This window comes from Physeter macrocephalus, chromosome 11 (assembly GCF_002837175.3).
Source record: "Physeter macrocephalus isolate SW-GA chromosome 11, ASM283717v5, whole genome shotgun sequence".
Classification (NCBI taxonomy): Eukaryota; Metazoa; Chordata; class Mammalia; order Artiodactyla; family Physeteridae; genus Physeter; species Physeter macrocephalus.
Window position 1 is genome coordinate 142,767,858 of NC_041224.1, and position 16,603 is coordinate 142,784,460.

At 39.4% G+C, this 16,603-nt stretch overlaps 1 protein-coding gene across 4 annotated transcripts in view; it reads left to right on the forward strand.

Annotated features, from left to right (window-relative positions):
• Positions 1–16,603, forward strand: part of PRKCH (protein kinase C eta) — a 231,150-nt gene that overhangs the window by 120,776 nt on the left and 93,771 nt on the right. For all 4 annotated transcript variants that reach the window (XR_008618681.1, XM_024118039.3, XM_024118032.2 and 1 more), the window contains 4 exons: positions 1,484–1,634; positions 6,434–6,468; positions 10,066–10,154; positions 11,668–11,797. Coding sequence is in view for 3 of the 4 variants with exons in the window: in XM_024118039.3 (XP_023973807.1) it covers positions 1,484–1,634; positions 6,434–6,468; positions 10,066–10,154; positions 11,668–11,797 (405 nt within the window). In the remaining variant the exon portion in view is untranslated. The remainder of the gene's footprint in view (positions 1–1,483; positions 1,635–6,433; positions 6,469–10,065; positions 10,155–11,667; positions 11,798–16,603) is intronic.

Genomic DNA, 16,603 nt, shown 5'->3' on the forward strand with positions numbered 1-16,603 from the left:
GGTACGAACCCGTGTCCCCTGCATCGGCAGGCGGACTCTCAACCACTGTGCCACCAGGGAAGCCCCCGAACTCATTTTTTTAAATAGATTAGGCTGAATTCTCCTGAGTTTTCTAGTCATACATTAAACAACTTCAAATAATGGTACCTTTGCCACCTTTTTCTAATAGTTTGATCTTTTGTTTCATTTCTAACAACTTTGGCGTGTACTTTCAGAATAATATTAAATAATAGTGGTGATAATTAGTCTTATTCGTTCTTAACTGTCACAGAAATTTTGTTAACATTTACCATTCAGTTTGATGCTTTTGACCTGTGAAAATGTGTGTTAGTCATGTTAAAGAGACAATCTTTTAGTCTTTTCAAAAGAATTTTTTATTGGATTACAAGTTAAATTTTATCAAGTGCCTTTTAAACATCTATTGAAACTGTCATACTTATTCTTTCACCTATTAATAGAATAAGCTATAATAGATTTTGTAATAATATGCCCATTGTTATGCTCCTGAGAAAATTCCCACTTGGTCATAGAGAGTTTTTCTTTTTAAGATAATTCTGGGTAGTATAGAAGTTTCTGGTTATTTGAGTATATTGCTACTGGGAAAAGTCTACATAAATGAATCCTTCAGAATTAGAGGTAGTCCTTTAAAAACTTTATCAATTCCTTCTAAAAAATTAGACTGGATTATGTGACTAATTTTGACCATGTATTTACATGGAAATCTTCTATTTCTTCCAGGTTTTAAAATTTATTAGCAGATTATTCTTGCATGATTCCTGTAGTTTCCTTTGGAGCAGTGATTCATTTAAAAGCATTATTGAAGAAGGAATCTTTATTTTATAATCACAAGTCTCTGCATACATTAGAAAAGTTCTAGAACAGTTAGGTGGAAGATATCATTTATGATCTTTAAATGGTGCACAGTTTTTAGAGTCTTCAGATTAGGAGCCACTACTTTTAAAATATGAAATTAGAAAAGGATCTCTGAGTGTATTCCCAGTTAATTTCTACCTCTTCCAAGTTAACAGAGGTGGTGCTGGAACTGATGCTTTTGGGCAGGGCTCTTACTGTGTTGGGGGCAGTGTCCTCACTAAGTTTGTGAGGACAGCAGAATGAAAGGGGAGTAATGAGGAGCCCTGTTTGCTAGCTGGTCACTGCAGCCAGTCAGTGAACCTGAGGTCCCAGACAGCTGGACAGGGACTGCAAGACCATGCTACTGTCACCTACTGGAGCATCGGAACTCTGGGGAACCCACGCTCTGTTCTGGGGGAGACTGGCCCAAGATTGCCAGTTATAACTAGGCAGTTGGGAATCCCAGGGTTCACATGTGTCTAACAAAGCATGATGATTTTCTGGGGTGTTTTACATCTTGAAGAAAGAAAAAAGTAATTTGGGGAGTATTTGAACTATCTAACTTTCTCATACATTAGGTGCAGGTAGGTTCATTACACATTATTCTTTTTCCTCTTCTTTTAATATACAGCTACTCTCCAGAGAGACCGCATCTTCAAACATTTTACCAGGAAGCGCCAAAGGGCTATGCGAAGGCGAGTCCACCAGATCAACGGACATAAGTTCATGGCCACATACCTGAGGCAGCCCACCTACTGCTCTCACTGCAGGGAGTTTATCTGGTAAGAGGTTCCCTGGCTTCTCTCCTCCCAAGAGCTGAGACTTCCTCTGGTTGTGTGTGATTTCAGGAGGAAGGATGATTATTAAGAATTGTTTTAGAATCTGATTTTTTTCCTCTTACTCTAATATGTTGACCTAGAAATTTTAATCCCCAACAAAAAAATTACACAATTTACAGATTAAGTTTTATATGTTATTTCTTTTGCCAGTCATTTTGGTAAAAGTGCTAATGAATCATGAACTGGTTAAAAAGCACTAATTAGAGAGAGAGGCTAATCAGTTAATAAATGATCTATCCCTAAGGAGGAAAGAAATATCAACAGTATTTCTCTAAGAAGGCATGAATCACATGATGACTTATGGAATTAATTGTTGCAAGTAAACTAAACATACAGTAGTCTTCAGCCTTATAGTATGTAGAGAAATGTAATAGCTTTCAGTGATCACATACTATAATCCCTGGCATTTAAGAATCAAGATAATTAATAGTTGAGAAATTCTAGATGATTTGGGGCAATATCTTCCTATACATGTTACTCAAGTGGCAAATCTATAATGTAAAATAAATTTAAGTAATAGTTATCTTCAATTAGAGGCAACATTAAACATATTTATTTGCAGAGAAAAGGAAGAAATACCCTCACACGCACAAAACATACACATACACACCCTTCTCAGGAGGAAGAAACACACTCTCATATCTGCAGCATAAAAGGAGATCTTTGTTTTTGTTGCAAACTTTAGTCACTTTGTTTAAGGCAGAAACACGATTCAGATTCATTTCTGAGTATTGATCAATTACTTTGTGTTTTGTGGGGGGTTTTGTGATTACTTTGGATTTTATACCTTTTAACAGTCAGAATGCAGGCTTAGTTTGTGTTTCTGGCCTTTTTAATCAAGAATATGGTCTTGTCTATGATCTTTTTAAAGTACAATTGGAATCTGTTTGCTAGTATTTTATTGAGGATTTTTGCATGTATGTTCATCAGTGATATTGGCCTGTAATTTTCTTTTTTTGTGATATCTTTGTCTAGTTTTGGTATCAGGGTGATGGTGGCCTCACAGAATGAATTCGGAAGTCTTCCTTCCTCTGCAATTTTTTGGAATAGTTTCAGAAGGGTAGGTGTTAACTCTTGTCTAAATGTTTGGAATTCACCTGTGAAGCCATCTGATCCTGAACTTTTGTTTGTTGAGAGCTTTTAAATTACTGATTCAATTTCAGTACTGGTAATTGGTCTGTTCATATTTTCTGTTTCTTTCTATTTCTTCCTGGTTCCATCTTGGGAGATTATACCTTTCTGAGAATTTGTCCATTTCTTCTAGGTTGTCCGTTTTATTGACGTTATAGTTGCTCGTAGTAATCTCTTATGATCCTTTGTATTTCTGTGGTGTCTGTGGTAACTTCTCGTTTTTCATTTCTGATTTTAGTGATTTGGGCCCTCTCTCTATTTTTTCTGGATGAGTCTGGCTAAAGGTTTATCAATTATTTCAATCTTTTTGAATAACCAGCTTTTAGTTTCATTTATCTTTTCTATTGCTTTTTTAGTCTCTATTTCACTTATTTCTGTTCTGATCTTTATGATTTCCTTCCTTCTACTAACTTTGGGTTTTGTTTGTTCTTCTTTCTCTAGTTGTTTTAGATGTAAGTTTAGGTTGTTTATTGAGATTTTTCTTGTTTCCTGAGGTAAGCTTGTATCACTATAAACTTCCTTCTTAGAACTGCTTTGGCTGTGTCCCATAGGTGTTGTTGTTTTTTTTTTAATATTTATTTATTTTTGGCTGTGTTGGGTCTTCATTGCTGTGCACGGGCTTTCTTTTAGTTGTGGCGAGCGGGAGCTACTCTTCGTTGCAGTGCGCGGGCTTCTCATTGTGGTGGCTTCTCTGGTTGTGGAGCATGGGCTCTAGGCGTGCAGGCTTCAGTAGTTGTGGCTTGGGCTCAGTAGTTGTGGCTCATGGGCTCTAGAGCGCAGGCTCAGTAGTTGTGACGCACGGGCTTAGCTGCTCCATGGCATGTGGGATCTGGCAGGGATCGAATCTGTGTACCCTGCATTGGCAGGCGGATTCTCAATCTCTGTGCCACCAGTGAGGTCCCATGTCCCATAGGTTTTGGATTGTCATGTTTTCATTTTCATTTGTCTCTAGGTATTTTTTTTATTTCCTCTTTGATCTCTTCAGTGATCCATCAGTTGTTTAGTAGCATACTGTTTAGCCTCCATCTGTTTGTGTTTTCTGAAGTTTTTTTTCTTGTAGATGACTTCTAATTTCATAGTGCTGTGGTTGGAATATATGGTTGATATTTCACTTTTCTTAAATTTACTGAGGCTTATTTTGTGGCCTAGCATGTGATCTATCAAGAAAAATGTTCCATGTGCACTTGAAAAGAATGTGTATTCTGCTGCTTTTTGGGTGAAATGCTCTATAAATATCAATTATGCTCTATAAATATCAATAAATATCATTTGGTCTAATGTGTCATTTAAAGCCTGTGTTTCCTTATTGATTTTCTGTCTGATGATCTGTCCATTGATGTAAGTGGGGTGTTAAAGTCCCCTACTGTTATTGTGTTACTGTTGATATCTCCTTTTATATCTGTTAATATTTGCCTTATGTAGTAAGGTGCTCCTATGTTGGGTGCATATATATTTACAATTGTTATATCTTCTTGGATTGATCCTTGATCATTACGTAGTGTCCTTCTTTGTCTCTTGAAACGGTGTTTATTTTAAAGTCTACTTTATCTGATACAATTATTGCTACTCCAGCTTTCTTTTAATTTCCATTTGCGTGGAATACCTTTCTCCATCCCCTCACAAATATCATATGATATCATGTGGAATCTAAAAAAATGATACAAAGGAACTTATTTACAAAACAGAAATAGACTCACAGACATAGAAAACAAATTTATGCTTACCAAAGGCAGAAGGAGGGGGCAGGGATAAATTAGGGATTTGGGATTAACAGATACATACTACTATATATAAAACAGATGAACATCAAGGACCTACTGTTTAACACAGGCAACTATATTCAATATCTTGTAATAACGTATAATGGAAAAGAATCTGAAAAAGAACATATATCTGTATACATATATATATATGTGTGTATATATATATATATATATATATATATATATAAAATGAATCACTTTGCTATGCACCAGAAACTAACACAACATTGTAAATCGACTCTACTTCAATAAAATAAATTTTAAAAAGAAATAAGACATTAAATTTGTACACAATAAAAAAATAAATATAAAAGAAAAAGTATAGAGTCTTGTCTAAACCAAAGGCCCTAAACTGGCTGTCGATATGTATGAAGCCTAAAACTGTAGTCTTTAGGAAGATGTTTCTATTCCATTTTTTAATGAAAAAATTAGCATCTCTGGCAACTTTGAGCCCATTTTTCTTCTTTGCATGCTCCAGTTAGCCATAGACCCACCTCTCCCTGGATTTGCCTGACCAGAAGGGTAACCGTCTCTTGCTGTTTTATTTCATGTCACACCATTTGGCTTCCCTCCTTTACGTGACTTGCCTGCCCCAGTAGGCATTTGTGGTGACAACCTGTGATCTCAACTAACGTTCTTAATGGAAACTTACTTGACAATGTCACCGAATTTTTTTCTACCAAGGAAACTTTAACTCCCACCTAACTGGCCTTGCGAAACACACACACACACACACACACACACACACACACACACACATACACACACACACACACACACACACACACACACATATGATTAAGCACATGGACTCCGGCATTCAATCTCATCACCAACTAGATGTGTGAACCTAGACAAGCTATATAACCCATCAATGTCTCCTCATTTGCAAAACAGAGACAATAGTTTTATTTACATAATAAACTTTTATATGCACTTAGAGTGCCAGACACTGTTCTAAGTATTTTGCATTATCAACACTTTTTATCTTCATGATAACCTTATAAAGTAGGTACTGTTAATTATTATACCTTTTTATATATTAAGAAACAGTGGCTCAAAGTAGTTAACAACTTGCCCCAAATCACATCCAGGCCATCCAGCTTCAGGATCTGTGCTCTAGGCCATCCTATTATATGTGCTACCTCACGTGGCTTTTATGAGGATTAAATGAGATGGTACACGTCAGCTGCTTGGCTCATTGCCTGGCATATCCTACTGGCTTAGTAAAATGTGGTTTTTGTTAATAAGAATGAGAATCGTATCACCATCATCCAGAGACTGTATTAGGGAGAGACAGAGATGGAAGCTGTGGGCATGATGGGCATATTGTGACCGCACTTCTGCTCCCCAATGGACTCTGGGTGTTGTGGTCACAGGGAAGATGGAAGATGCCTCAGGTCAGGCAGCTGGAGTGGACTCACCTGTTTACATCCATATGTATATCTGCATCTGTTTACTTCACCCTCTGCATGTCTTTATGTGTATGTGAGAGAGAATGATCAATAAGGCAGTAAAGTGACACTTCAGGAAGAGGCTCAGTCATACACACAGAGGAGGGTTTATTTTCACTGAGGACTTGTGGGATTACCACAGCGATGGGTGGAATGAGAATTGCCAAACTCACCTGTTTGTGATTCAGAGCATTCTAACTCATCAATTTCCTCCTTGTCTTGTGGTAACAAAAAAGGGCTCAAAAAGGACATTATTTCTGCTGCTTCTCTGAAATTGTGTTTTTTATAAAGGACCAGAGGATGAAATTTGTTTTCCTTAAGTACTGTAATTATAGGAACATTGTTGCTGAAATATTTGACTAATGGTTTCTTTTTTCTCTATTGTCTTGAACAGGGGTGTATTTGGGAAACAGGGTTATCAATGCCAAGGTAAGAAAACATTTTAAAACTATGTTTAATCTTGTTCCTGTGTTAAAAAGTGATTATACCAAGAGGAAACAGGATACATTCCATTAATATTTTGATAAATAACTCTCTGTAGGTCAAATGAGACCCCCATAGAATTACAACCCTTTAGTTTTGTTTAAATTTTAGCCATATCTTTTTGTAGACAAAGTAGAGGGGATGTTTTTATTCCTGAATCCAGGGTACCTATATAAGTTTAGTTGTTTAAAGTTTTGTCTCTTCAGGTTCATGAACATACTAAAAGGTAATGCGATTTTGTGAGCAGGACCCTTGAGTCTTGAAGATAAATTTTTGGTTTTTTACAATCCCTTTGTCCATAGGGGTGAGAAGTAGCACAATGCTGATTTCTCTTTGCCTGAATTGGAAATAGAAGCTATTATCCAAGTTGCTTTTTTGATTTTCTGAATTTAGTTAAATGTGAGAATGTTCAAAGTTAGGCTGTTAATGGTCTTGTAAGTTATTATCCGTTCAATTTATTTTGATTTTCACAATTCTAAGATAACCTCAATTAGTGTTCCAGAAGAATTGGAATGAAATAAAAAAGGAAAGAGTAAAAGAAGACTCCTTAATCTGGAGGTTTAGACAGGCTGGATTGGACTTTTCTTTTATTTGGGCCTCCCTCATCATTAACTTGAGTGTCATCTCATGGTTTGTCCATATGGTACTTATTATCTTAATTTACACTCTACAGATCATTGGTAAAATAGTACTACATATCCTAGAGTGGTAATCTGTGGTAAACTAGGTAAATAAAGAAATCCCACCTTCTCTTCTGAAGGAGGGGAAGTAAAACATTATTTCCCTTAGAAGAATGGAATAAGACATACATTTGGATGTAATTTTGACTTTAATATGTATGAACAATTCTACTGAGTTCTCAAATTTAGGAAAAACTGAATTGATATGACAACAATAATTGACCTTCTGCTATTAATTTCAGCCCCAAATGAGAGCATAGTTCACAGGTCAGAATCAATGTCACTTTTTGGCTTGTACCTCTCCAGCACAGGGGTATGCTCTGTCCATCTCATGCATACAAAGATAACTTGAGAACCTCTTGGTAAACAAGATTACATTTTTGAGTTTAAAAATACATGATTTGGGCTTCCCTGGTGGCGCAGTGGTTGAGAGTCTGCCTGCCGATGCAGGGGACACGGGTTCGTGCCCTGGTCTGGGAAGATCCCACATGCCGTGGAGCAGCTGGGCCCGTGAGCCATGGCCGCTGGGCCTGCGCATCCGGAGCCTGTGCTCCACAACGGGAGAGGCCACAACAGTGAGAGGCCCGTGTACCGCAAAAAAAAAACAAAAACAAAAACCAAAAACATGATTTGTGACGTATCTGTTGTTTTTTTAGTTTATTTCTTCTACCATGGTCTGTAGTGCCAGGATGTTTGAAGAACTGATTTTCAGTGGGCCACCTGTTAAAGGACCAGGAAAGAACACTGGTCAGGAGACATGAGGACACCAATTTGTTCACATCTTGCAAAGGGATATAAAACCACATGCCTAGTTGGAAGGATATACCAATCATGCTAAAAAAAGCAAACAGATTAAAGCAGACTTCAGAACAAGGAAAGTTATAAAGGGTAAGGAAGGGCATTATGTAATGATAAAAGGAGTCAGTTTTCAAGAAGACATAAAACTCTTTAACGTATATGCGCCTAATAACGGAGTCAAAATACTTAAGGCAAAAACTGATAGAACTGCAAGGAGATATAAACAAATCCACTATTATAGTTGGATTTAATTTTATTTACTATCTCAGCAATTTCTGATTCTGATTGCTCAGCAGTTTTCTGCCTGATCCAGCAGGCAGAAAATCAGTAAGAATATAGTTGACCTAAACAGCACTATCACAACTTGATCAAATTGACATTTACACAATTCTCCATCTAAGAGCAGCAGAACACACATTCTTCTCAAGCTTACTAGGAACATTTACCAACATAGACCACATTCTGGGACACTGAAACAAACCATAACAAATATAAAAGAATAGAAATCATAAAAAGTATCTTCTCAGACCACAGTGGAATTAAACTAGAAATCAATAATAAAAAGATAGCTCAAACACCTCCAAATATTTGAAGATTAAGCTACATATTCTAAATAGCACATGGGTCAAAGAAGACTCAAGAGGAAATAAAAAATATTTTAAATCAAATGAAAATACAATTTATCAAAATTTGTGGGAGGCAGTGAAAGCAGTGCTCAGAGGAAAATTTAGAGTATTAAATGCATATATTAGAAAAGAATAAAGGTCTAAAATCAATAATCTAAGTTTCCATCTTAAAAAGGAGAGAAATTTAAGCCTAAAGTGAGCAGCAGAAAATAAATAACAAAAAGAGTGGAAAACAGTGAAATTGAAATTAGGAAAACAATTTAAAAAATCCACAAAACCAAAAGCTATCAATAATTCTCCAAAAAGATCAATAAAATTGATAAACCTGTAGCCAAGGTGACTGTGAAAAAAACAAATGCCTTGGAATATAAGATTTTTCTATGTGAAGGATTCCCTCATATAAAAAGACCAGTTCTCTGGGCACTTTCAATTTGGTTCTCCTGAGAATTCAATCTGATGAAAGCTAGATTTGTTTTAGATTATAGTGCTACTTGCTGACGTGTCATCTGTCTTTATGTATTTAATCCTAGAAACTTCCATATGTCTTGAAAGATCTTAAAAATGATGTGTATTTTCATATTGCTTCAATGCACATGTTCATCCTTTAATGGAAACTGGACTCTGCACTCTATCAGTTGTCTGAATGAAAAGTTAAAAAATGTTATTTAGAAAGTTCTAACTATTCAAGCAATTGATTGGGTCATTCTGCAAATACTTAATCAATGCCTACTTTGTTCAAGTCATCATGCTGGCTGGGAATCCTGAGGACATTAGAGGCTGTATGTGGATGATCTGAAATGAGGGAGGCCAGCTAGAGGTTGTAGGAGACTAGAGGAGGGAGAGAGTTTCAGTCTAGAAGGGGAGCCACGGGGAGTATATTTTCATAAAAGAGACATTTTTTAAGGTTGTGTCTTGTTATACATTTAAGGTTTAGTGAAGTGATAGGAAAAGAAGATACCCCAGGGATTGAGAGGGACATGGACAGTGTGTTGGGGAGGGTGAAGACTTGCTCCAGGAAGAGCACCTAGTCTAGTTTGTAGTGGAACAAAGAGCCCCCAGAGAAGAAAGGTGACAGGTGAGCCTGGGGTGGGCTTGGGAGAGCCTGAAACCCATCTGGGAAATTTCAACTCTAGTTTGACTGACTGTGAGACACGATTGAATGCTTTAGATTTATGGGCCTGAGGTGACCAGAATCATATACTGTGAGATGATTCCCCTGGAGGTTGGGGCAGGAAGGAGTAAAGCCAGGAAGGATGACATTAGTTCTGGACCTGAGTATGAATAGTTCAGGCGTGAGCAAAGGCCTGAATTAGGGTGGTGGTAAGGAATACAGGAAGAACGGGAGCGCTGGCTGCCATCATGTGGGCGCACCATCTAAATCAAGCCACAATGGCCCAGTGCCTCCAATAAATGTATAATCGCTGGATTTAATTTCCTAGTGTGCACCTGTGTCGTCCACAAGCGCTGCCATCATCTAATTGTTACAGCCTGCACCTGCCAAAACAATATTAACAAAGTGGATTCAAAGGTAAGATAGCAGTTTGCTGATTAAGTGCCTGCATGAGCTCATGCGTGCACATTCTCTCTATCTCACTCTCTCGCTCCGTCTCTCTGCCTCTGTCTCTCTCCCTCCTTCCCTCTGTCTTTTTCTTCCTCCCTCTCATTCCCAGTTCCCTTCCACACTCCTTGAAGCCAATGGTGGTATCAGAATTGAAATTTCTCTCCTTTTTATATGATGGTATTTGTATTTCTATACTTGCATAGCTTGACCTGTCCTTGAGATGACTCCATTAGTGATCAGCTGGGTACAGGCTCTAGGCATCAGTTCTACTAATTTGAAGAGAGATTTGGAAACATGAAAAGTTCCCTGAGTTTGGCATCAGATGACTGGGATTTGAATGTAGAATCCAGCCTCTGCTAGCTAGCTTCTCTCTCAGCCTCAGACCTAAAATAGTATCAATACTACAAGATAGAATTGATATGGTAAGTATGTTGTTAACTGTAAATTGCATTTCCTAAATAAAGTGACTTTTGGCCCCTCCAGCCTCTCGAGGAATTTCAGGGAGGATCTATATCTATACATAAAGGCTTGAACATCACTCTTTCCATTAGCATTGCATCCAGCTGAGGTGGGCGTACATTCTAAATTCTGGAGGTAGAAGGCAGTTGGAGTATTACCAACAGTTAGCAGTGGATTTACAGATGCATTGAAGAGTCCGACTCTGGAACTTGATGGTTCTTTACAGTATACACCCAGGATTGCTATAGAGTACACACAAAGGCATGTGTACTTTCTTTTATGAGAAAGAGGCCAGAAAAGTTTCAAGAGGAGTAATATTGCCCCACTACTTGTTATGTGTGGCTCTGTTGTTATTCCTTCAAACTGTGATATAGACTATAGAGCATATGCCTAATTTAACTATTTGCTGGAAACAGTATGTGAGATTTCACCGGATCCTGAGAAGTGATCGTCTTGAGATAAAAGCAGAGTCTTTGCACTCAGATATCAAAATACGAAGACAGGCAGAGGCTGGAAGAGCTGAATAAGATCACCAGTTGAATGTCACTTTGGAATAAATTCCTTCTGTGGTTCCCTGTCCTATGGGTGTCACCCCATCCTCATGACACAATTTCTGGAAGAACTTGTGGTGATAGCAAGTGTATGTTGCCTATAAAAGACTTGTTGAATCCTGAAGTTAAAAGGTTCTAGGAAATAGACATGGGTGTGAGGAACTGGCCAGTAGAGAAACACGGCCAAGAGACTGTAAAAGGTGAAATGAATATTTAAATTTCTATTAATCTCCCAAGATGGTGGACAGTTTAATGTATACCACACATTTCTGTCCAGCCAGTCTCGTTCACTAGAAAATGTGCTTCGTCTGCGTGGTAAAGCCTGGGTAATTCATCGTGGCTGAGGAGTAATAGTATACTCATCTCAGGTGTCATAGTAACACTTTGCATTTGGTGGGCTCCTGTTACAGTTTTCACAAAAGGTGTGGGTATGCAATTTCAGCTCTCGTCCTCCTGTTTCCTTGCTACAGATTGCCGAGCAGAGGTTCGGAATCAACATCCCACACAAGTTCAGCGTCCACAACTACAAGGTGCCGACGTTCTGCGATCACTGTGGCTCTCTGCTCTGGGGGATAATGCGACAAGGACTTCAGTGTAAAAGTGAGATTCTGGGGTGCTTGGTACCCACTTCCTCATGAGAGCACCTTGCTGCGAGCTTTCAGAACTCTGCAGTTCAGAATCTGACCTAGGACGGATGGTTTTAGATACCTTGTAAATGAACATCTTAGTGGCTCTCTCTCTATATATGTGTCCCTTGTCAGGCACGTAAAGAGAGCTACATGTGATCCACAGATTTCCCAACCATGGAATGTTTACTCACTTGCTAAATGAAGTCTCCTGTCTAGTTAGCTAGCCTGCTGGCTCTCCTCTGTTTAGTACCGAGTACAGGCTAGTCATTGTGTATTTCCATAGGTACTTGAAAGAGGAAAAAATGGGATCTGGTCAGAAATGGAAGATGGTAGGAGGTGAGGTGGCCAGCAGAGAAGGTTGAGTTATGAGCAAGAACTAGCAGGAAAGTTGGTTTGATCACCTCACCAGAAATATGCAGGAATTGAGTTGTAAAAGCATAACGCAGTCCGCCCTGCACCTTCTCAAAGAGCTTGATAGAGATCAGAGAGTAGGTGGAACGAAGACACCAGCTTTGGCCGTGCGAGGGTATATGCACTTCAACAACAATGTCCAGTGGAGCCTGAGTTTGGAGCTTTTGCCTCAGCAGAGGATAAGGATATGGGGGCTGGTCCCTGTCCTGTTAGGAGTTGAGGGGCTGTTGGCCTGGAGTCATCTCTTATTGAGTGTTGCTGTAACAATGGCTGTCGTGGGGTACACTGTCCTCTGCTGAAATACATGTGAGTTTCAGCCTGAAGCCTGAGATACATTCTGAGTCACCGGGGAGGCAGAGTTCATGTCAGTACAACTGGACAGCTTCCACTGGCTGCCTGGACTTAACCAGACCTGCCTCTGTTAACAGAAGGGGGCTAGTCACTTGTCTTTAAGAAAGGTAAATTCTTGGGCTTCCCTGGTGGTGCAGTGGTTGCAAGTCCACCTGACGATGCAGGGGACATGGGTTCGTGTCCCGGTCCGGGAAGATCCCACATGCCGCGGAGCGGCTGGGCCCGTGAGCCATGGCTGCTGAGCCTGCGCGTCTGGAGCCTGTGCTCCACAAGGGGAGAGGCCACAACAATGAGAGGCCCGCGTACCGCAAAAAAAAAAAAAAAAAAAAAAAGAAAGGCAAGTTCTTTTATTTCTCCAGAGCACCATTTAATTATTCTTTTTTCATAGATACCTGAAATAATTCTTTTTCAACCAAAATAGCAGCCAACTCACATGTAGCTTTGTTTCAGCCACTGCTTGATCATTAGCTGGATGATGTCACCCAGGTGTGGGTTTCTAGTCTGAAAGTCACTTCCTGCTTTCGTATGGTTGTTGCTGACAGGCAGAGCCACGGGTGAGGTTCATCTGCATCACACTTGTCCCTGGTGGTGCTGAGGGTAGCACGCCTGCAGTGTTCCAGCTCCTATCATTGTTGCTTTTATTGTCACATGGCGCTTTAGAAAGGCCACCGCAGGCTTGTATGTCTCCATACCAGCCTTGCTGAGAGAGGTGGATTTCCTATGAATCTAATGAAGCTTAAGCCTTGGAGCTCCTCCCTTGCAAGGTACCTTCCAAGTTCTCTACTTGATGAAATGCTCTTTTTCTTAAAGAGGGCAACCCTAAATTGCATAACTTCAGGCACCACGAAACCTGGCTCTGTGTATGCTTCCAAAGATGGGCTGACACGTCTCAACGCATCTTAACGCTGCTTTATCCCTGGCTCGGATCAGCAGGGCCCGTGTCAAGAAACCATGTCAGCACTCTGTGCTGATTAAACCTCGGGTCTTTCATCATCCCAAGTCAGCTTCCTGTGCACCAGGAGCTTAGCTTGCTTTGCTCTCCTCTTCCAACTGCCACTTGCCTTGACCTTTAAAAAAGTTGCTTTTTGTCACCCATGAAGCCACAGGCTGCAAGCACTGAGAAATACAGCTGCTGCACAGGATGCTGTGTTCTGTGCTGTGAGGGCCACCCAAAGACAGTGCTCAGAAAGAAAGCTTTACTTAGAGACTTTTCTCTCAGAAACACCAGTTCCATCCTGTCTGAACAGCCATCTACATGTGGCTGTTAGATTGCTACCTTTTATTGAGAGTTACAAGGAATGGCATAAAGTCGGTTGGCACGTTTCCTTGTTATTTAATCGAGTGAGCTGTTGCTGTGATGAACGTTTTGATCTCTGTATTGAATCATGCTGGGAAATCAGTGATGACTTTTATTTTTTTTTATTTTTTTTTTATATATATATATTTTTTTATTTTTTTTATTTTTTATTTTTTAACATCTTTATTGGAGTATAACGGTTTTACAATAGTGTGTTAGTTTCTCCTTTACAACAAAGTGAATCAGTTATACATATACATATGTTCCCATATCTCTTCCCTCTTGCGTCACCCTCCTTCCCACCCTCCCTATCCCATCCCTCTAGTTGGTCACAAAGCACAGAGGTGATCTCCCTGTGCTAATAACATGATTATTCTAAAGCACAGTTACATTCATTGCTAAAATATCACCTATACCTGAAGGGATACCTTGTGTGACTCATATGGAGTCCCTCCCTGCCCCCAGCCCCAGTTTTGTATTCCAGTCTGGGCAGCCACTGCATTGGTGTTTACTCTTACACATAAAAACCACAGCATGTTATACTAGATATATCATTCACATTATAAACACATCTTTTCTTTAGTAGATCACAAGAAGTATTTCTTTATGAATGCCATCACTGAAAAGACTTAAAGTAAAACATATTAGCAACTGGCATCCAACCATAATCCAACTTCCACAACACATAATATGTTCTAAACCGTTTTTCCAAATCTTCGACGATGTTTTCTGTGTGTCTTTCAACAGAATGCATTTTTATGTGTTGCCATCTTCTCACTGTACCAATTCAGTCACTTTAATCATGGCAAATAGAACAGTGGGTTTTTTCCAATATATTGACTGACATTTTGCCTTTTACTATTAAAGAGATTTTACTCAAAAGAAATTTCTAAACATGTTTATTACATTTAATAATAGTTCACAAAAATACACAACTAAGTATCGCATGACTTGGAAAAAAATCATAGAGATTTGTCTTCATGCTCTGGGTGTATAGAATGTACGTATCTTGCTGATCATGATGGCATATTTATATAATTATTATCTAATACCTCAAAGTGCAATATCCCCCTAGGCTGGTTGTTAACTATAGTGATGTAAATCCATATTTTGAGTGGTCTATTTTTATACATTTGAACTTTTTTCTGGTAGACTTCCATATCAGAGATATCATCATAATGGATCTCATATGAATAGCAGGAAATTGTTAGCTCTGCCATTTTTCTGAGTTTGCTTTTGCTTGCACTATCCATATTATAGTGTCCCTTCCAAGACCCCCGCAGATACTAAAATCCATGGATACTCAAGTCCCTTATATAAAATGGCATAGTATCTGCATATAACCTATGTACATCCTCCTGTATACTTTAAATCATCTCTAGATTACTTATAATACCTAATACAATATATAAATACTATGTAAATAGTTGCCAGGCACACTGCAAATTCAAGTTCTGCTTTTTGGAACGTTCTGGAATATAAAAAATATATATTTTTTTCCATCCTCAGTTGGTTGAATCTGCAGATGCAGAACCCATGGATACAGAGGGCCAACTGTATTTTCAATCTATGGATTTCTTTGCAGGAATCGTTTCAAGCTACTTGCCCCTTTTGTGAGAATTAGTTAAATGCTAGTTAGATGATATAATCTATCTACCACCTGGGCTACAAGTAATTCGTAATACCTTGAGATCCACTTGAAAGTAACTGGAACAGTGAGGGTGCCACTGTCACCCCTCCCCTATGTAGTAGAATCCCCTCTCTTCCCTGAGGACACTTCTATGACACATGACATGGACACCTGACAAAAATGTCGAGTAAGGGTGACTTAATCCATATAGTAAATATTGGTAAATTTATTTTTACACTAAAACATAAATACAAACATACCTCATTTTATTGTGCTTCGCTTTATTGCACTTAGCAAATATTGTGTTTTTGACAAGTTGAAGGTTTGCGGCAACCTTGCATCGAGCAAGTCGGTGAGAACACCAACTAGTAGCAGCCAACACAACCGTCCCTCGCCCCACCTCCATCCCCCAGCAGCACCACCAGTCTCTTCTCCATGCTTCTGCCACCAGGGGCAGACATCCTGAGTCCTTTCTCCTCCTCTCCTCCAATCTGCCCTTCCCTGCAATCATTCAGACCTGAACGCTTTGGAGAGCACTGGGCCCCGAGCTGTGGGTTACCTCCAAGGGTGCTCTGACACTGGCGGATGGGGATTATAAGCCCAGGGGTCTGCGCTTCATCCCCCCAACACCTGCTAACACCGTCCTCTGGGTAATTGTTCCACAATGCACACACGCACATCCAAGATGGGCATGGCAGCCTCCAAATAACCAATTCATCTGTCTCCTTTTACTGTCTCCTGAACTACAGAAGCCAAAAATCTCACCCAGGAGACAAAAAGAAGGGGGTTCTGCTTCTGAGAGTGCTTTAGCAGAGTCTCAGCAAATACATTCAATTTTCAAACCAAAGTGCCCCCGGGCCTTCTACTAATTGAGTGAACTGAAATCATAGCATATGATCTGGAAACGGGGCAGAAATAGGTCCATCAGGAGTATGTAGTGGCTGGAAAATGAGTGCTCCGGGCATGGAAGGGCATTGTGGCCCCCACTGATGCTGTAGGATACAGCCTTCGCCCCACCTGCCTCCCCACTCCAGCTGGAGGTTCAATTCCACTCCCGCACCCCAGGAATTTTTTTTTTTTTTTTTTTT